Here is a 21,385-nt window from a genome sequence, read left to right on the forward strand (position 1 = left end):
ACATAGCGTAGGAAGATTCAAGGGCTCGAGAGAGATGGAAAGATTAAATTATATGTACTATAAATATGATTAAAGAATTAATGAATTAAGATATATAGAAAAAGAGACAATTATCATACAGAGTTAAAGGAAAAGATGGGAATGATAGTAATATTGATATATAGAAAGATAGTTAAGAATAAACAAATAGAAATATATATAAAATGCATAAACATTTAGGCTTTGATTCTGAACATAAGAATAAATTTCAATAATATTAGAGGACCACATATGTATAGGGGGAATACTTCAAGTAAAGATAAAGTCTAAAGTCACTTGACTAAGTCACTTCTACTGCTGCTGCTGCTGCTTCTGCATCTCTGATGACTCACTCGTTGGGTGTGCTTTCCCATTTTCTTCCATTGACTTCTAATTGCAATTTGTTAAATTGCAGCCAAACTGAAATTAAAAAATTAAATATTCCATTAAAACGCTCCATTTACAAAAATGTACAATAATTAGTCTGCACACCCTGCAGCCCATATTGCTCGTTAGTTCTCCTATTCCCTGGTGTATTACGTATACGCTGCGTTATACAGGTGCAAATATTTATCTATATATTCGCGCTCTTACCGGCTTAGCGACGTCGCCGCCGCCCTGTGCATTTAATTTGATAAACAAATAATAGAGAGTTGATGTTCATGTTGTTTTTTTTTTAATGAAATTTAATGCTAATTCTGCTTTACCTTTTCCGCTTCTCCATTTCCACAGGAATATCATTTCTAACATTTACTGCAATGTGCTAGTAAAGCGAAGCCGAAGAGATTGAATTATTCCACGAATTAAGATCCAAAACCCACAACAAATATTCCAATTAAAACGGGAAAAAATGTACAGTGTGTGACAAAAATAAAGTGCAGCAGCAACTAAAAAAAAATAATAATATTTATAAATATAAATACCTAACCTAAAATAAATAATTTAAATCGATAAAATACCAAAATACATAAATCTAAGTACCCCCACCCACCCTTAACGTAAATAAAATAAAATAAAATAAAATAAAAAAGTGTGCAAAAAGTGTTGTAAAAACCAAACCGAAAATAGCGAAAATACCAGAAAAAAAAAATCAGTGCAACAGCAACGACGCGAATACCATCAATACGGAACAGCTGTGCTGTGCTGTGCATGGTGTGGGCGGCAGCGGCGGCGGGCGCGTGTGTGTATGTGTGTGTGCAGCGAGTGCAAAACTTAAAGCGCTAGATGGCGCTCCAGACTATGCCATTCTCGTGGTCGGCCCAAACCCTTGTTGTCGTCGTTGTTGTTGCTGCTGTTGCTGCGCATAAAACGCGGAAAGGTCTCCCCCCACTCTAAACAAAAATTAAATTAAATTAAATCAATTTCAATCTATTTAATACAACAAAAGAAATTGAACGCCCAAAGTGGGAGTGAGAGAGAGCGAGAGCGAGGAGCGAGAGAGCGCGAAGCAAACCGAAACAACAAAAGTGTCGCGTTTCAAAGTCGGATCGGTCGCGTCGTCGTATCCGTGCGGTTCGGTTCGGGTACGGGTTCGGTTCGGGATCAGTTGACACTGGGTTGCACCTGAAAGCGCAACCGTTAAGATCGCCGCTGTGCCGCTATGCATCGTCAACGTCGAAGCACACTCGAAGCTGGCAACAATTTGGCGGGAGAACTCTTCAAACTGACAGCAAACAACCAAACAACCAATTAAAATTGTTACCTATAAAAACAAAAATAATAAGTGGAGCACAATTATTACCCGCCCCCTCCCGAGTGCGCTCTTTTGACAAACAATTATTAATAGAACGGAAAAGTGGAGTTTTCCGCATTAAGTAAATATCAATAAACAATTCTTTCGTGGCACCAAATAATCCAAGAATCGCTAGCAATCCTGGATTATTTGCTAAAGACTTTGCGGACGCTGAAATCCAATTCGATTATGGCCGAGAATCAAAGTGCGGCCAGCGAAGATTCCGGTCAACATCAACAACAGCAACAGCAACAACAGCAGCAGCAGCAGCAACCACTCAATCACTCAACCACAGCGGCAACAGCAGCAGCCGCAAGCAGCACAACAATAACCGGCGCAACAACAACAACAGCAGCAAACACTGCTGGCCAATCAATCAATCAATCGCCCACTAACTCGCAGGCCTCATCACCGGAGAACTCGCAGGAAGCGCTACCCACAACGGCCGGCATACGCCGACAACAGCAATCCACAGCAGGAACAGCAGTAGCGACAGCAGCAACAGCCACATCCGGCAGCAACATGTTCGATCGCACGGTGAATGCCAAGTTCAAGCCGGGCACGGGCAATACCGGAGCTGGCAACAATCCGCACGCAGGACGCCGCAACTCGCTGATGTCCACCGCACGGGGCGTGACAGTGGGCGCTGGCAGTGGCAATATCCGCAAGCTGACGAAGGTCAATTCGCTGACCAGCAATCATCACTTTTCCGTCTGCTATCCACCCAACATTAATGCGCTGCCAGAGCGCTATCAGAACAGCAACAACTCGAACTCGAACTCGAACAACTCGGCGGCAGTGGCCGCATTGCAGCGCACCACCAGCGAGAGTTTGCGTTTGAATGCGCTGAATGCGCGTGGTGCAGGTGGTGCAGGTGGCACGGTGGCATCGGCATCATCGCGGGCCAGCAGCAACTCTAGCTTGGCCTCATCCACCAACACATCCACATCGCTGGCACCCAAGACCAGCAGCAGCAGTGGCAGTGTCAGCAGCAGCAACACGCCACAGCAGCAACAGTCGCAGGCGAGCAGCAGCAGCAGCAGCAGCGGCGGCGGCGGCGGCAGCAGCAACAACAAGGCAAGTTCTCCCAACAATAATGGGGCACGCTCAATGACAGCAACAGCAGCAGCAGCAGGAACTGGAACTGGAGCTGGTGCGGCAGCTGCAGGTGGACATCACCATCAGCCACATCACCATCATCATCATCACCACCACTCGCATCAGCATCATCATCATCCACAGCAGCAGCAGCAACAGCAACACACTAGCCACAGTCAAGGACACTCATTAACCGTTGCCGGATTGACAACTGGAGGAGGAGGAGGAGCAGGTGGTGGTGGCGGCGGCTCCTCGGCACCCTCCACTGGCATCGCTGCTGTGGTGACGACCACACGCAAACCAAAGACGACTTCCTCATTCGAGATCACCTCGGTGACGGTGGGACACCCGAAGCTGAATGCTGCCGGCGATACCGGTGACGAGTCGGCCGACGATCTGGACGAATCTCACACGGATGACAACAGTCGGATAACGGATCTGGAGAACGAGACGCCCTCAATGTCGGAGGACACGTTCTCCAAGGAGGAGGTCTTCTATGCCAACAATGCACTGAGCACCAATGCCCCGGTGATACCCACCAGCTCGCAGTACGGCCTGGTCGTGGTCGATCCCATTGGCCCCTCGGCCCTCGGCCAGACCATACAGAACGTTCAGGTGAATGTCTCCACCGATAATAACATTATCAATGTGGTGAGCCATTCGGCTGTGACGCCCGCCGGCGGCAGCAAGAAGAAGGAGGGCGGCGACAACAGCAGCAGCAGCATCAAGGAGACAACGCAGCATCGCAGCGAACGCTTCAAGGTGGTCAAAATTGAGTCGACGGAGCCGTTCAAGCGCGGCCGTTGGATGTGCATGGACTATCTGGATCATTCGAGTGTGGGCAATGGTGGTGGTGGTGGCGGTGCTGCTGGCGGTGGCGGTGGCGGTAATAATAATGAAAAGACTGGCTCTTCTTCTTCCGAGGCGCTTGTTGCCGGCGGCGATGGTGCGGCAGGCGGCGGTGCAGGTGCCGCAGCAGCTGGAGGTGCAGATGTGCCCCAAAAGACAACCCAGAGCATGATACTCCCGCCCACACATGCGCTAATGGAGAATCATCTGGAGGCCAATTCAACGGATGCCAATTGGAACTTTGCCACGGAGCAGCAGCAGCCGCTGCAGCAGCAGCAACAGCAGCAACATCACCAGCAACAGCAGCAGCAACAGTCGCACCAGCAGCAGCAGCAGGCCCAAATTGGTGGCACGCCCAGTGGCGTAATGACAGCCCCAGCCACAGTGGTGCATGGCATGCATCAGCTGCATATGGAGGCGCAACAGCAGCAGCAGCAGCAACTGTTCGACAGCGTCAATGCCAATGCCAGCTCACCCAATCCCCCCACGGTCGAGACGCCCATGGATTATGCCCAAGCGGCGGCCATGCAGCTGCAGCAGACGCTGCAACAGCTCAAGCAGCGGGAGGAGGCCATGGATGTGCCACCGGGTGGCGGCGGCGGCGGCGGCTATCAGAACTACCAGCAGAACGGCAGCGATGCTGCCTCAGGCAACAATAATAACAGCAGCACGGGTGCGGCAGCAAGCGAGTCGCAGTTGCAGCAACCACTGTCGCCGGCCCCACAGACGCCACAGATCACGCCCACATTTGCGGCGGTAGCAGCCGCCGGACAGGCGCAAGCAACATCCCAGATCGATGGGATAGCCAGCAGCAGCCAGCAATTCCCACAGGCAGCAGCAGCGGCAGCAGCACCACAGCAGCAGCAGCAACAGCAGCAGCAAGCCCCAACTGCAACAGTTGCAGGTGCAGCAGCATCAGTTGCACCAGCAGCCACCCAACAGACTTCAAACACTTCCACAACAGCGGCAACGGCTGTGACCTTGCCGCTGTTATCACACATGACACACAGCTATGAGCAGCCAGCCACAGTTGTGGCAGCCACGGTCGGAGCAGCAGCCGTTGCAGCAGCAGCAACGGCAGCAATACCCACGTTGCAGCTGCAGAGTGCCCCAGCCACCATAGTCGATACACAGCAATTGATTGTCCAGCAGCAGCAGCAGCAGCAGCTGCCGGAGGATCAGCAACAGCAACAACAGCAACAGATACCCCCCACAAATATCGCGAGTGTTAGTGCCAATAATAATAATAGTAATATAAATCTAACGAATCCAAATGTCGTCGTTGCCGTGGAGGCCACACCATCATCGGTGGTGGTGTTGCCCTTGACGACCGATGACCAATCGACAACGGGAGCAGCAGCAGCAGCAGCAGCAGCAGCGGCAGCATCCACTGCAGCTGGAGCAGCAACAGGCGGAGCCACCACATCGACATCAGCAACAACACAGCAGCAAATCCAACAGCTACAGCAGCAACCAAATGCAGAATCCGAGACTGAAAGGTGAGTCAATATTTTACATTGCATTACATATGGGGGGATTTTCCATTTTCCGAATTCCTTGCAAACAAATGGTTCATATTCTATTTTTAGAATTTATAAAGCGAGGGCAAAATTTGGGCTTCAATATAGAATTTGGATCTTCCTTGTTACTATTAAAAGTATCAAATGAACTTAATAAAATACACAAGATTAAATTAAAAATTAAAATACCAAAAAAACAAATAATTAAAAAAGAATTTAAAATAATACAATTTTTAAAAATATAGCAAAAAAAACAACTTTAAAATCAAAATTAAAATCCCAAAAAAATAAAGAATAAAAAAAAAAGAATTTAAAATAATAAAAATTTTAAAAATATTGCTTAATAAAATACGTAACATTAAAATCAAAATTAAAATACCAAAAACATAAATTATTAAAAAAAAGAATTTAACATTATCAAATTAAAAAAAATAATAATAATAACACAATTTTTAAAAATATTGTAATATTTACAAATTTTTAAAATATTTCCGCTTTAAAAATTAATTTTATGTGCGTTAATTTTTTGTTTATAAATTGTATCTATAAATTTTCGCTCCCCTTTAACATTTAATTGCTGCACAAATATTTTCCCAAAAGATTTCAATCGTTTACCACTTGTAGTAAAAATGTTTCTCAATGAGAAAATTTACTTGGCACTGGCACACAAATTTTCCGCCTTATCTTATCTCGTCTGTTTGACTTTTGGCTTACAATTCGAAAAATCGAAATTCATTCATTCACAAAAACTTTTGACTTTGGATTTTCATGTGTAGCCAGCCTTATCGCTGCTACACACGTTCATTTTGTAGCATTGGGTTGATCAAATATTTACACGACATAATGCACAGACTTTTGTTCGTAATCAATTAAGTTGAAGCCGAAACCCACCGAAAGTTATTTATGGACAAAGCAAACGACGACTTTGGTTTGCATTTTCAACTATTTTTAGAACGAAGAAACAACAAAGAAGAGCGTTGGTTGGTTGTTTGAACAAGTTTTGAGAAGGCTCCCGCTACCGCTCCCGCTCCCGCGCCCTCCCCCCACTCCTCTCCCTATGTTCACACGACACGTCTAGGGCTAGTTTCAGGTTCATTTCGGAGACCGCTAAAGTGCCAACACGCGCCTCTGTATCTGTATCTCTCTCTCTCTCTCTGTCATTGTGTCGCGCCCCATTCTGAAGAAACATTTTCGCCACTCGAATTATTTTTGTTGGTTTTACTTTTTTTTTTCCATTTTTCGCTGTTTGCTTGCAAATTTGCTGGAATTGCTGTTGCCTAGAGAAGAGAGAGAGATGGACAGTCCCCCTGCTCTAATAGAGAGGGTAAACCTCATTATAATAATTTATTTAATAAAAATTCATCAATGAAATTAGCCATGGAATGTGTTTTTTTTTGTGCACTGTGTTCTGTGGCGCGATGGATGAATGATGAGAGAGGGGTGTGGTGGTCATGTGCGGGCGGTGGCTCAATTGTGTGGGGGGCCATACAACAACACGTGCGTGACACAAAAGGTCGCTTTAATTAAGTTCGTTTTAAAGCGTACAAAAGTTTACTCAATTGCCGTGCACTGCAACAAAAAAAGGTTGCCCAAAATAAATGGTTTAACGCTCTACTAGTCTCAGTCTATGCGAGATAGTTCTTTCAACTTTGCTAAGGCTGCGCCTGGAATTTGTTTACTTAACTTGGTTGGATTAATTATATTTTAGCAGCTTGAAGCAAGAGTCATTGGTGGAATTTTAAATCTGCATTTAAACTGCTAACGAGCTGTCATCACAAGCCTACTATATCCTTTTTGATAAACTGCAATTTTCCAATAAATAATAATAATTCTTCCTTTTTTTTCTGCAAAAGAAAATTTAATTTTCTGTAATTTTTGTATGGCTCATTTTTGGTACAACAGTTTTTATTTTTTGTTATTCCAATAAATAAAATTTTTCCCTTTAATTTTCTGTAATTTTGGCACAGCTCATAGCCGTCGCTTTCATAACTTACATATTAAAATTTCAACATTCACCGTTTTTATTTTATTAGATTCCACTTTGCTTGATTGACAAACTTCGTTGCGTTCAGCAGCTCTTTGTTGGCAGTGTTTTTGTTTTTTTATGGGTTCCCTCATTTGGCTTGGCTCATGACTAATCTGCTTTGCCATAGAAAAACAGTTTTGTGAAGCTGATGATTCATATCTCTGTGCCGTTTTGCATTTGCTTACTAAAACGATTGATTAAACTAGAAAAATGCATACTAGAAAAATGGGGGGTTTTTTTTTGCGCTTTTTATTATTATTACTTATTGAGAAAATGCCAAAAATATATTTTGCAATCAAAGACAGAGCGAAAGAGAAAACCAAATTCAAGGCAAAAGTAAAACATGTGTATCTTGCAGATACTGCAGATACATGTGTGTGTGTGTGTGTGTGTGTGATATCAGATATTCTGGGCAGATTGCGCATTTGCGTGTGACGAGAAGGGAACCCCTTGGCATCGCATGGGCACTCCCTGCTGCAGCAGCAGCAGCAGCAGCAGTTCTTTCTTCTGCTCAATGCAACAGGGAAGGAGCGCAAGAAAAATTACATTGAATTATGTGGCTTGGGTATTAAAAATAGCCCTCGATTGAGGGATCAAAGAGGAGAAGTCTGACAATGCGTCGTTTGAGTAATGCAGCCCCATATGTACTCCGAAAGGCAGTGGTGTATGGTGGAGTTTTTCTCCAAAGGGGATCTTAAGTTTACTCAATTTTAAATCTGAAATTAAATTCCTCCAAGTATCGATTGAGTGCACAAAATGCGAAATTTACGCTCGATAAATGCCAGTCAATCAATTATAATATATATAATATAATTATAATTATTATATAATTTAATAATAATCAAATGTTGATCTCCCCCCTCTTTGTACGTCACTGCATTCGACATGTCTGTTCGTGTTCACTTCTTGTCGACTTAGCAACAGCTTGAAATGTAAAATGTGAAAGACAAAACTTGGTCCTCTGCACTTGACAACTTCCAGCGCCCCCCCTTCCCATGGGATCTCCATGCCCCAACCCCAACCCCAAGCATCTTCATTTTGAATTTATTTCTCTGTCTGTCTCTGGCAGTGTTCGCAGACAATTTTGTCCATGGGTTTTCCTTTATTAGAGCACACCACTGAGATTGAATGCAGTGGGCGGCCCAAGGGCGTCTCGCCTTAGCCCTGCCACACCACCCCACTCCACTCCACTCCACAATATGTGTGTGCCCTGTCCAGCGTCACTTACGTCATGTTTCTCCTCCTCTTGAGCTGTGGAATACTCTGGACAATAATGTAAGTGGTCTGTGGTCTGTGGTCCGATGTAAGCCAGAACTGGTTTCAGCCCTGTCTAATGAAAAGGAAAGTCTTTGGCGTGGGCTGTTGCATTGCAGCCAGCCGCCAAGTGCAACAATTGTGGTGCGGTTTACTCTACATAAAAAGAAGAAATATTTACATATATATTTTATGTGATTGAAATCGAATCACAATAAGCAAGCAAACACAAATCGCATTAAACTGGTTTCAATTGAATAATCATCTATTTTTATTCCCATTATTAATCTGCTTTTATGTATAGAAATTGCGATAAAAACTATAACACATATTTTGCATTTGTTTCGATTCCATTATCATACATTTTATATGTAGAATTTCTCTGCTGCCTCACGACGTTACCATGAATCAAAATCAGAGAATTTTTATTGCTGGTATTCCCAGAACTGTTGCCAACCCATATGGAATATAAATTTTGTGTGTGTTTCTATTGCGAAAAACATTTGCGATATTCAAATAACTTTCATGACAAAGAAAAAGAAATTAAATTCATTAACTTATTGTGTGCCATTGCCTCTGTGGATGGGCCCCATGGATCCATGGATGGTCAAATGTAGTCATCAGCCATGAGCTGAGCTGAGCTCATGCTCGGTTGTCGGTTGTCGGTATGAAAGAACAGAGAAAACTAATTTCACATTGCTCAAGCCGTCAATTAGTTGAACAGACGTAAGCAGAATATGCACAGAAATATGTACATATGCATGTATGCTATATGCAGGGAAAGGTCTGCCAAAGGGCAGTTCTCTATTGCATTCGTAGACCTCTTTTTGTATCATAACTTATTTAACCTAATTATAATAATAATATTAATTAAAATAAATATTTAATAAATATTCTGTATTTATTTATTTATTTACATTAAATTCCTAAGATCACTTCCCTGCTAGTATCCATCTCTAATCCTTCACTTTATTGCTCTGCCCTGCCCCTAACGCCTCAACCTTCTTCTGTTTTCCATCACTAACTGCGCTTTCTTCTGCTCTTTGGACATCACATGAGCCCTGGATACCATCAGCTTCCTTCATCGTTTCGTTTCGTTTCGCTGCAGATGAATTCTTTTCCGCATTTTTGTGCTTGCCATAATTTATATTGGAACAATGTTTCACTCAACTCTGTCGCTGCCTTCCTGCCCCTGGTGTGTGTAGGAAATTGACAGATTTACTGCAATTGGTTTGGTTTTGGCATAGAGGCAACGACCCGCTCTCCGATCGGCAGACCTCGCATGAGTCATCGAAAGAACCTGATAAGAAGGGAGACAACGATAGCGAACACCTTTTAGGCGGCTCAAACCGCCCAAACAAATTCCCTTCCTGGAAATATGAACCTCTCATGCATGGGAGTGTGTGTATGTATGTATGTGTGATTACCTCATGCGTTGGTTAAATCGCTTTCAAGGCAGGGCCCCCCCCAATATATATTCATATATCAAAATTTTGACTTGACTCGTGCCTGGCATTGACCGACTTAGAATAATTGAATGGAACAGAAACAGGAGCTGGGGAAGGGGAAGGGAAATAATGTTGCTGAGGTTAGGCCTGTTCTTGTATTTCAATGACCTCGACACATGAACTTCCGCAAAATGAAATGGGGGGAGAGTGAGAAAGCGAGGAAGAGGCGCCAAGAAATATCTTTTCAATTACTCATGCTCTTTCCCTTCCTCAATCGAAGTTGATTCATTCTATACGCAAAGCGAAATAAGAACCAAACATTTGGATATTACGACACTGGCATACCCTGTGCTCAGATAGGGGAAATGCTTCCATTGGGCACTCTTCACTTGTGCGTGTCGAGCACATCAATGTTTGCCGTCATTTTGGAACAAGGACTTGCTCCTGATCAATAATGATTAATTGTTGGAAGTCAATAGATATTGTTTTTTTTTTTATATTAGATTAAATTTTATTAATTTTGTATATTTAATTTAAATTTATTTTTATTGTTCTGTTATTCCCATATGTTTGCCCACAAATCGATATATACCCCGTACATTTACGTCTACGTCTGCTGGATATTGCTAGCACCCATTGTTGACCATTCAACAATTATTCATTCATTGTGTTTTGCAAAACGACGCTAAAATCTATGTCAATGTCATTTAGAAAGGTGTACCTGTCGTGGCCTGTCCGATTTACGTATGGAATAATCATAAAGAAATTATCAGACACCTGCTGCGGTCGCGACACAAGGTTTCCGCTATTCTCAGATTTCCAGTGTCAAAGATGATTCAAGGGATTTACTCCATGAAACAAAAGTCTAGAAAAACTTCTATTGCACAAGTTCCTGTGGAGACATAAATCATATCATCGCCCCAGAGACCATTCCTGATAATTTCCAGCACTTTTTGGCCAAACAAATATTTCGATTTTTGGGGAAGCAAATAAAAATATTGAAAATATTTATTTTAGCTGCCACAAGGTCAAAAACATTCCCATTCTCCTTCCTTCACATGTGCCAAATTATATTTTTCTTTTATATAGTCGCGTAGATGTTTTTCTTTTTTCTGCGTTACTTTTGCCTTGAGGCTAAAATTTTTTTGGTGGCGGGGCCTGGCCTGGCCGCCTGTCGTCTGTCGCCTTTTGACGTATTTGACCTACTAAGGGGAGAACTTTTTTCTGCCGCCAGCAGCACCGATAAAGTTCCATTATTTTCAGGCTCAAGTGTGGTATCTCTCCTGACGCGGTTGTCACTTCCGTTTGGGATTTTTTCTCTTATCTTTCCCAGCCCCTTCTGCGCCTCCACTGCCCATCGTACATCATTTGTTTATCTAAATTATCTGGTATATTTGTCTATATATGTATATGTGTGTACAGATACACAAAAGTATATGGAATCTATTTGTCTGAACCAAATTGTACCACCCACTTGTCGACCCAACAGATTGTGCAAATGTATCTGCATATCTGGATCCAAAAAAAAGCATTAAAACAGCTGAGACAACAGCAGTGAAAGGGAGAAAATTATGACTGGTTTTCGGGTTGTGCGAATTTAAAGCTGGATTTTTAAAAGAGGAATTATTTTAGAGCAGTAGATTGTGTCTTTGTCTGGACAAAATATCTCATAGAAAATTGGTTTCCATTAGCTTCGTTTGGGGCAGTTTTCTTCTTATCATTATATATGGAATATTTCCTATATTAATTATGCCCAGCCAACTTTTCAACAAGTTCAAAATTATTCCATCTGAAATTGAAGAACTTTTATGCTTCTAAGAACTACAGTTTCTCCAAATCTACTGCTAACCGCATAACCTCGGAAATCTCTACTGTTGCTATGGTTCTCGTAACTTCTACTTCTTTCCATAGATTAGCTCTGATGACTAGCGAGAGTGGAATATTTTTATTATTTCTTGATACCTGGCGTATGCTGTGCGACTCATTCTTCTTAAATTTCACCACATATATATCTGAGTGCCTACAATCAGTAGAAATTGTGTTGCCTAATCAAAACAAAGGTGATTCAATATGAGTGAAAATAATCTGCTCATGGTACCCCTTTATAATTATCAAAAGTCAACAATTGTGGGGCATTACATTACTAATTTATTTTACCTGGAAAAGATAGATGGTCTTGAAAGAATTCTTAGGAAAAGTGTTGAATACGGGAAAGCAAAAAAAAAAACCTTTTATATTAGCTATATCTATAGGTATGAAAAGGTTAAACTTCTGTCAGTTTTGGTTATTAAAGCAGCCTTAAAAAATGTATATTCATTTAAATTTTCATTTACCCCTGTGTCCCATATTTCATAGATTTTTCTGACAGATTTCCCAGAACATTCATCAAGTGCACATCATCTCCCTTCCAAATGGTTTCATCCATGCACTTCCTCATACATAACCTGGCTGGGGGACACAACAAACATACAAATGTGGGCACAAATATATATATTTTTTATTTTCGTCTCGTTTACATCTGAAAATGCGCCAGATAGAGTGTGGGGGCATGTAACCCGCGTAGACAACCCCACAGCCCAGCACACAGCCCAGCACACAGCCCACCCCACCACAGCGCATTAGTTACATAAGAGCCCACGCTTTACGCTAAAATGAGCTTCGCCTTATGCGCACTGCGAAAAATATTGTGATGTAAAGTAACAAACACAAAAACAACACAAAAATGTAGTAAAAACTGGAAATAATTCGTTTTACAACAAATACAATTAAATACAAAACGTGGGGGGAGGAAAATGTAACAAAACCAAAAACACACACACACAGCTTGACCTTCGCTGGGAAATTCGATGCCTTTTTGGGTTTGGTTGGGAGGGGATGTAAAGGTGTGCTTGGCGCCGCCATACGCTCGCAAACAACTTTCTAATTGATGATGATGATGAAATCTATTTACAAACAATATTTTACTATGAATAACAAAATTGTGAAATATTTTGTTACTGATAATTATCAGTAATATGTAAGTATTTATTAATATAAATGTGGAAATTGTATTGAAAATGTAGTTCGAATCCCCCAGCAACAGGCTATAGCGATTTCCAGAGCCGCAATTCATAGGCACGATCGGATTTGTAAAGCACGTATGACAATAACTTAACATTTGACAGACTTGGTTTCATTCAATAAAATAATGGTATACAATTGTTTTTAGATTTTGCATTGCATTGTTTCAGTTGGCAGTTTTGTTACTTTTTGCCACTCTCACTGTAGCTCCCACACGGTACCATTTATGCAGTCATTCATTACAATTTAAAGCAAGTGTCATACGGGCTTAACCACATCAAAGCTGAATGATTACAGAAGCAGCAACAACAACAGCGACAGAGCACACACCGACAGAGGCGCCCTGACGTCGCGTCGCGTCGTCCAAACACACAGACACTCACTCACACAGCAGGCATCAGCAGCCGAATCGATGCAGTGAGAGAGCTTTCTGCATTTGTATTTGTTGTTACTGCACCAGCTCTGGCGATCGTTGGCCGGCGGCGCGCATTACAACAACTTTGCAGCAGCAGTAACCAGCACAGTCTCTTCTCTCCGAGCAGCCAGCCCCACAATCTTTGCTCTCTCGGTCTCTGACGTGCGCACACACACCCCACAACGGTCATGCGTTCGTATCGCCTGCTCGCTCGTCTTGTGTGTGCGTCTAAAAATAGACACAAATATTGAAGTTGATTTTTATACGACGACCGGACCGCTGTCGGCCTGTCCGACCGACCGACCCGACCAAATCCCCCCCCTTGTCAGTGTCTAGTGTCATGCTCTCTTCATTGTCGTACAGTGGTCGGGTGGGCGGGGGGTAGGGTATGAGAAGCATCGCTTATCAATGTGCGACTATTTCTGCTCTTGTTGTAGTTGTTGCTGGTATATTATAATGCGTTGTTGTTGCTTAAAAATAAACTCTGCTGCGCGTGGCATTTTTATTTTTCACATGTTCTCTCTCGCACCACTCACTCAGAGACAGAGCAGACCAGACAGAGCGGAGCGAAGCAGCAAGTCTTTCTCTCATGCCGTTGATTGAAGTCAATGAAATAAATTAGATTTAATTCATGCTCACTCGCTCTGTCGCTCTCTCGCCCTCTCCCTCTGACATGGCACCCAATCTCTTCTCTTCGTCTATCATATGATTCCAAAAACTTAAACATTTTTGCAACGAAATTTCTCTAGTTGAAACATTTTTTGTTTGTGTTGTTTTTTTTTTTGCGCGCCAACTTTTTTAGCACCTTTTTTGCAATTTTTTTCCATCTCGTTTTGAGTTGTTGTTTTTGTTTGCTTTCCCATTTAACGCCACGAGCTTGCTCTTTCGGATAAGACCGACGTGTTGGTTGGCAGAGAGGGGGCGGCGTCATCGTCGTGCATGTCTGTGCCTGTCTGGCCTGCAACAATGTTGCCTTCATTCAAGTGGATGATGATGCTTAACCCACTGATGGCCCCCCAGACCCCTTGTGCTTGTGCATAATATGCAAGGGACAGTGGAAGTTAAAGAGGACAAAGAAAGAAGCTTAGATAGTGACAATCTAAAATGTACATATTTTTATCATCTAGCTTGAGCCCCATATGACGATAACCTAACCTCAGAAATACTAAACCAGAACGAATAAAAAAATTCCCCCTAAAAGGTACACCTGTTACTATGGTAAAATTACCTAAAAAGCCCACGCTTTTGTGTTAAAATTATATAAGTTTCGCACCCCAAACTATACATCTTCACTTTCCAATCAAAAAATCTTCGATAGCATTCATCACGTTGTACTTGGATCTATTTATCTTTTGGCATATTCTATAAATAAATTACGCAAATAGTTCTAAACGAATTCCAATTCCATTCCAAACCATAAGGAATAATAAAGAATTCCTCCTGTTGCCAGGCCAAAAGTTGCGCTAGTTGCGCTGCGCGCTGGTGCTTTCTAATCATTATCAAAAAATACCTCACGGCTCGCAACCTGCCCCACTGTTGTTGGGTACTGATGGGAGGGAGGCAGCGATGGGAACCCGAACAGAGCTGAAATGTTGAACAGGTGTTTCCATGTGCCGGCAACGGCAACGGCGACGGTGGTGGTGCTGACGGTGACGAACACGAAATGTCTGAGGGTCGCTGCTCGACGGAGCTTCGTTAGCGAGGAGCAGACGAGAGAGGGTGGGGAGGGGAGAACTTTCATCGCTCGAAAATTGCGAAATGCGAGCTGAGAAGGGAATACCTCCGATTACGCGTACTCCGAAGCTTTGAGTGTTGATCTACCCTTGGCCGAGTAGGGTATAATTTATATACAAAATAAATAAATAAAATGCAAATACAAATATAAATCTTCTGCTGCTAGTTAACACTTTTAAGGTTACAACTCCAATAAAATCTATGAGATACCAAAAGAATAAGAGTATCTACCGTTCGTCATTCTGCAGTTTGCTTTTGCTTAAATTTTCCTCGCAGTTCTTGTGTTCTCCTACAATTGACACTTCTCTCACATGTTTCGGGGCATTTCTGGTGTGAAAAATAAGAAGAAGGAGGGAGGAGACGACGACGAATTGAAGCCTTGACAGGGCCGTATTGGCGGCATTTTTATTGATTTATGGGCGCCTCTTCATGCAAATGTGTCCGTTGTCCGCACGAATTGATTGATTGATTGATGGATGGATGATTGGCTTTGACTTTGGGTGTTGACTTCTTTTACATTTGCAAGTCAAATTCGAACAGGCAAAAGGAGAGAAAGAAAACGAGAGCCAAGCGTGAAAAAAGAGAGCAAGAAATTACAGAAGCAAAATAAAAATAAAAAAATAAAAATACAAAATTCAAATTAAATAAAAAAGAAATGAAATGAAAGGAACGAAAAGATTTTATTGATAGACGTCACTTGGCTTGTGATCTTATAGACAAGAATGAATGAAAGAGCGAGGAGATAGCGAGAGATGTTGTGATTGTGGATGACTGAAGGAGAGAGAGAGAGTGTGTGGTGACAGGAGACCGTCAGACCCCGAGCACATGATTTAAATACAGAAGACCGAGGAGAATAACAAAGAATCGGCAAAAAGTAAAATCACAAAAACACAATATCAGGGAATATTTATTTGCCCATAAATTTCTACATACAATCCTCCCACCCGCCCAACAGCCAGACAGCAGGGATTTTGGTTTTCTCTCTCTCTCTCTGTGTTCTCTCTTGGGGGTTCGATGATGTACAGTGGGTCAATAATCGCAATTAATTGAATGGTTTTATGTGCAGGGAATGCAAAATGCTAAAGCATTTAGAGTCTTCAAAGAGTAATGACTTTTGGGAGTGTATCATCACTAAAGTGTAAGATTTGTGGTATATATTTCTATAAGAAATTTACTGATAATAATAATAAATAAATAAATTTATTCATTACCTAATTTTACAATGGATTTGGGTTGCCCACAAACTACAGAAATGTTTTCCTTAACTGAAATTATGTTGAAACATTTTTGATTTCCATTTGATTCCTCCTCATCCTCAGTTGTTGACTTGATGTTATTATTATTATTATTATTTACCTTATATTACATCTCTGCTACGATGCCAACTTATATGCGTGGGCGGCATTTCCGAAGAAAATTCATTTCCTGTGAAAAAGCGTCGGACATTTCCATTATTTGTGTGTACAATGAGAGTAAATATTATTTTTATTTACGCTTTACAAATTATAATTGAAATAGAAACAATGGCAGCTCGAAAGCAATTATCAAATTGCCATCAGAGAGCATAAAATGTTTGTTTGCTTTGCTTCATGGAACACTTCTATTAAATGACAACAGAATGAAGTGGAGAATGGAGTCCTAACCAAACAGGGTGGGGTGGACATTCCCCATTAATTAGCTTCTCGTCTTTTTTGTTAATTATGACCCAGACCCCTTATACATAGTATAAGAGCTATAAGTGGTATCCAATTCGCGTTGTTCCCTTGTGCATGTCAAACTTAATTTGATATTTTTTGGGGTGAAACAAATGAGAGATTCCTTACCCTCATAGACAGGAGATAGGATGTAAACAAAAGCAACAAAATCGAACCAACAAACGAAACAAAATTGAGGGGGTATGGTGGCCCAACCGTTTGGTAAAGTCTTCGGGGGTATGTTTGGATAGTTCCACATCACTTAATATAGTGGGAGATTTATGGAGGTACACAAAATGCTCTTTCAACGAAGTAATACTTTTTATGTACTACATTTTGTAATTACTCTCCTCATTTGACACAATGTAGTGATGACAACAGTGTTGTACAACTTCTTGCATTTAGTATTTAATAAACCGTGTTGGACAGCGGTGCCTTGACACTAGCTACTTCGACTTGGAATGAAAAAGAATAATGCATTTTTCTAAAAGTTTCCAACTTGAAAACCAAAATATGCTTCATTAAGTCGAAAACTTTCTGCATTTTTGCTGCTAAACAAATCAACTTTGACCTGTCAGAAGACCTGTCCCATTTTCGATTCGGAAATATTTTGGCTTATTGTCAGATAAAGGCCCCGCTGAAAAAAAAGGAAATGTCTACTTAGGCAAAATAAAACTGTTGCCGGAACAGCTAGAACAGATGGGGGGGATAGGTTAGTCGGAGGCACCGAAAGAACGACCTTGACAGCGAAAAATAACCATAGAAATGTGAAAAAACGAGCGAAATTATTATCGTGTGTGTGCGTGTGTGTGGTGTGTGTGTGTGGAAAAACAAACAAATCGCTGAAAGTTGATTATGGATTTGCATTTGGGCGGCAGGCTCGACAACGAACTGAAACGCAATTTTCCCCACTTGCTGTCGTCGTTTGGTCGTTTTGCTGGAAAGTTACTCGAACTGAAAATCAATAAAAGAGTGTAGGGAAAGGTGGTAAAGAAGGGTGGATGAAATGAAAAGTGGAAAGGGGTGTGGGGGAAAATGTCAAACGGTGTTTGTTGGGTGAAAAGCAGCTAAAAGTTGTACGTGAAAGTTTGCAGACAGGAAAAGTGTGTAAAAACGAGTGAGCTTACATGCATCTCTTTTTATGGCACCTTTCCATCAATTAGCATCGTTCACACCAAACAGCAATACGCGCGGGGGCGGGCGTCTATTGTTGCGGGGGGTTGTTGACGAGTGAAGAATTAGCTGCCAATCGGTTTTGTCGTGCAAAGTATTTTCCCCTGAGCGAAAACCCCTGGAAATTATAGTGTCCGTTGTCAAAGCAGACCCCCGAAATGAATACCTCACAATGCTGTTTTTTTTTTGTTGCACTAAATTCAAGCAGCTTTAAAAGTAGCAGTAAGCAAAAGAATTTTGTAATAAATCATATCATAATATAGCCCCAATCCAGCTGCTTTCTATCAAGATATTCTAAGCCTTAAATTTTCATTGAATTTCACAGCAAGCTTCAAGAATTTATTCCATAAACAACATTGCCATATCGAAAATCAAAGTGAATGAACCCATTCTATCCATCGGATGGTGCGTGCTTCTAGTCAATGGCCTCGACCGATTGACGCATTTCTGCCAGCACCCCCCAAACCCATCAGCAACGTCTTTTCAGTCGGAGATCCACAAGTGTGCCCTGCAAAATGCTCCACTGATAGGGGGAGCCTATGGTGGTTTGGTTGCTGTTGAACCCTCAAAGCGGTTCCTAAACAACACACAAAAAAAAATGTGCGTGACAAAATGCATTTCTGTTATCAGGGGGGCGGCCAGCTCCTAATACGGTTAGGCAGGCATAGCCGTCGTCATTAGGCGTTGGGGTTCTTTCAAATGTATTTTCGCACCTAATTTGCTGGAAGAGTGGAAAGGGGCAGCGGGTCAACGAACGTGGAAAATATGTACATATATTTTCTGTTTATTTTATTTTATTTTATATATTTTTATTGAATTCCCCTTTACTGACTCACACACAAAACAATTTGTGTTGTTCGCCTTATTGGCATTCGATTCATTTCCGTTCCATTAAGCTTAGCTTTTGTAGTATCTGTCTCGCTCTCTTCGCTCTTTCCCGCTCACTGGATTGCATTTACAATCTCTCTCATGCTCTCATGCTCATTCTCGTTCTTTTATTTTCCATTCAATTCTTTAATCAGTTTTTGTGTGTGTTTTTCTTTTATTTTCTAGCTGCCTTTCATTCATAAACTGATTGCTGATTTGCTCTTAATCTCTCTATTCCCTACTCCTCGTTCCATTTAGCTTTCTATCGAAAATTGTAAGCTTAATTTTTGGCATTTATATTTCCGAATGACTTGGCACAAAAATTGCTCTATCAAATCTGAAAAATCTGAAACTTGTTTTCCTCTTTCACATTCCTCCCTGCAAGTTTTGCATACATTTTTGCATTTCCATTAATTAGTGCAGGAACTTTTGTTGGAACTGAATTTTAATTATCACTGAGAGATTCTCTATGGCAATAAATGTCTTCTGTATTTCCTGCGTCTGCTCGAATTAGCTGTGCGGATAAGTGAGATTTTTTTTCCCTTACTCCCACGCAGCAGCAGAATTGGGAAATTCCCCTGAAGACATGAACAGCCAGCAACAATGTATTTTTATTTAATGAATGCTTGGGTTTTAGTCATGAGTATTGAAATAATTTTGTTGCTTGTTTGTTTCAATTAACGAAAATTGATTTCAAAAATATTTAATATTTGACAAATGTTTAACAAATGGAAAGCAGAATAATACGAATATTTAATAATAATTCCCAAATTGTGATTGTTTTTTTTCTTGTATGTTCAATGTGGTTTTATATCATTAAATGTCACTCGTTGTTATTCTTTGCACAAATTAAAATCTTGACTAAATATTAAAGAAGTTCTGTCTTGATTGGATGGGACTCTCATCTTTGTAGTTTTCTTCAGTTTCTTGCTTCATAAACTCCAATTTCCATTGTTTCGAGTTCCTTCTCTCCCATTCTTCCAACAACAAACTCCAGTAACCTGCCCCTCCCTTTTTTCCTCTTCCACCCTCCAGCAACATGCTCGTAATTTAATATCTTTCTTTGTGGCCTTCTCATGAAAATAGTATTAAAGAAATATAGCAATAATATTATTGCTGCAACTTCTCTGGCGATCGTTTCACAGTCGTCATTAAAAAGAAAATGAAAAAATTCCACCAGCTTCATGCAATATTGTTTGTTGTTGTTGTTGCTTTTATTAGTATTATTTTTTTGCATTTGTTTTTATAATTTTTGCCATTTTTCCATTTTTTTTTTATGTGTATAGTTTTAAGCCGGTTTTTTCTTTGTCTGGGGTCTGTGCTGTGCTTGATGTTCGTTTTTAGCTATTTTGCCGGTTTTTAGTTTGTATATTTTTATTTTTAGCTGCTGCTTTTTTTTATACCCTTTATGAAGAGGTAGGGTATACCAATTGTGGATCAAAGAGAAGGTAGAATTTGGTGGGGTGTAAAATAAATATTATTTTGATTATTAAATCAGCTATTTTTCCCGTGTTTTTCTCAGTTTTAAGCTATATCTTCGCATGTTTTTTATGCGGCTTGTTTTAAGAAGGAATGTGGCGAGGATTGAATGACTATAACTCGTGTAGCTTTAAAGATAATACGGCTAAACTTCAGAAATGGTGGTATATAACGTTTCTACATAGAACTGATTAGTTGCATTAAAATTGAATAAAAGAATTAAACCAAAAAAAGGGTATCTAAACCTTCGACTTCGCCCCTGAATCTGGTGTTACTTTCATGTTTTATTGTTTTGTTTGTTGTTGTTTGTTTGCACTCTGGTGGAGTCTCTTTGTGGCACACACGAGTGTGTGGTGTGTGGAATGAGTGTTTATTAGTCATCGTCATCATCCACATACACTCATTGCTGCTGCTGTTGCTGCTTCTACCCTATCCCCCACCTCCTGATTTCCATTTACAGCAACTCTCCATACCTCCGCTAGCTCCTTTCTGTCTTCATGGCCGCCTCCTCTTTGTTTGCCGATTTTTTTTTTTTTGCTTTTTGACTCAGCAACAGAGAGACCAAAAACCAGCTGTGTGAAATCAGCAGGCAACAGCTGTTTTACTCTTTGCGACGATGACAACGCCCACATGGTATCCACACACGCACACACACACACATGGAAAGAGAACAGTCATTGGCACACGGATAGGACAGAGGAAGTTAATTATAATCATTCGCGCGTGGGCAGTGGAGTTTATGAACTCCTTCTTTAATTGTAGGCTGAGGGAGTTTATCCAATAAATATTGGATTTTAAATATGAAAGACACAATGAAGGGATAATCATTTAAATTTAAAATTTTGTCTTTTATTTATTAAGAAATGCGTCAAATATTTACTTACCTATTTATTTTTTAGAGTGTTTCAACTTATATTTATTTCAAAACCGAAATTTTATAGAACAAAAAATTAAAGAATGATAAAATAATGAAGGGATAATCATTTAATTTGTTTATTTTATTTATTTAGAAATGAGT

General features: G+C 41.0%; 1 protein-coding gene across 1 annotated transcript in view; it reads left to right on the forward strand.

The window, feature by feature from the left end:
- The first annotated feature begins 1,047 nt into the window (after positions 1-1,047).
- Positions 1,048-21,385, forward strand: part of LOC111073484 (protein bunched, class 1/class 3/D/E isoforms) — a 105,516-nt gene continuing 85,178 nt past the window's right edge. Inside the window, exon 1 of the mRNA XM_041594869.1 lies at positions 1,048-5,196. Within this exon, the coding sequence (XP_041450803.1) occupies positions 1,940-5,196 (3,257 nt within the window). The 5' untranslated portion in view covers positions 1,048-1,939. The remainder of the gene's footprint in view (positions 5,197-21,385) is intronic.

The sequence above is a fragment of the Drosophila obscura genome, unplaced genomic scaffold (assembly GCF_018151105.1).
Source record: "Drosophila obscura isolate BZ-5 IFL unplaced genomic scaffold, ASM1815110v1 contig_37, whole genome shotgun sequence".
In the NCBI taxonomy this organism is placed as follows: Eukaryota; Metazoa; Arthropoda; class Insecta; order Diptera; family Drosophilidae; genus Drosophila; species Drosophila obscura.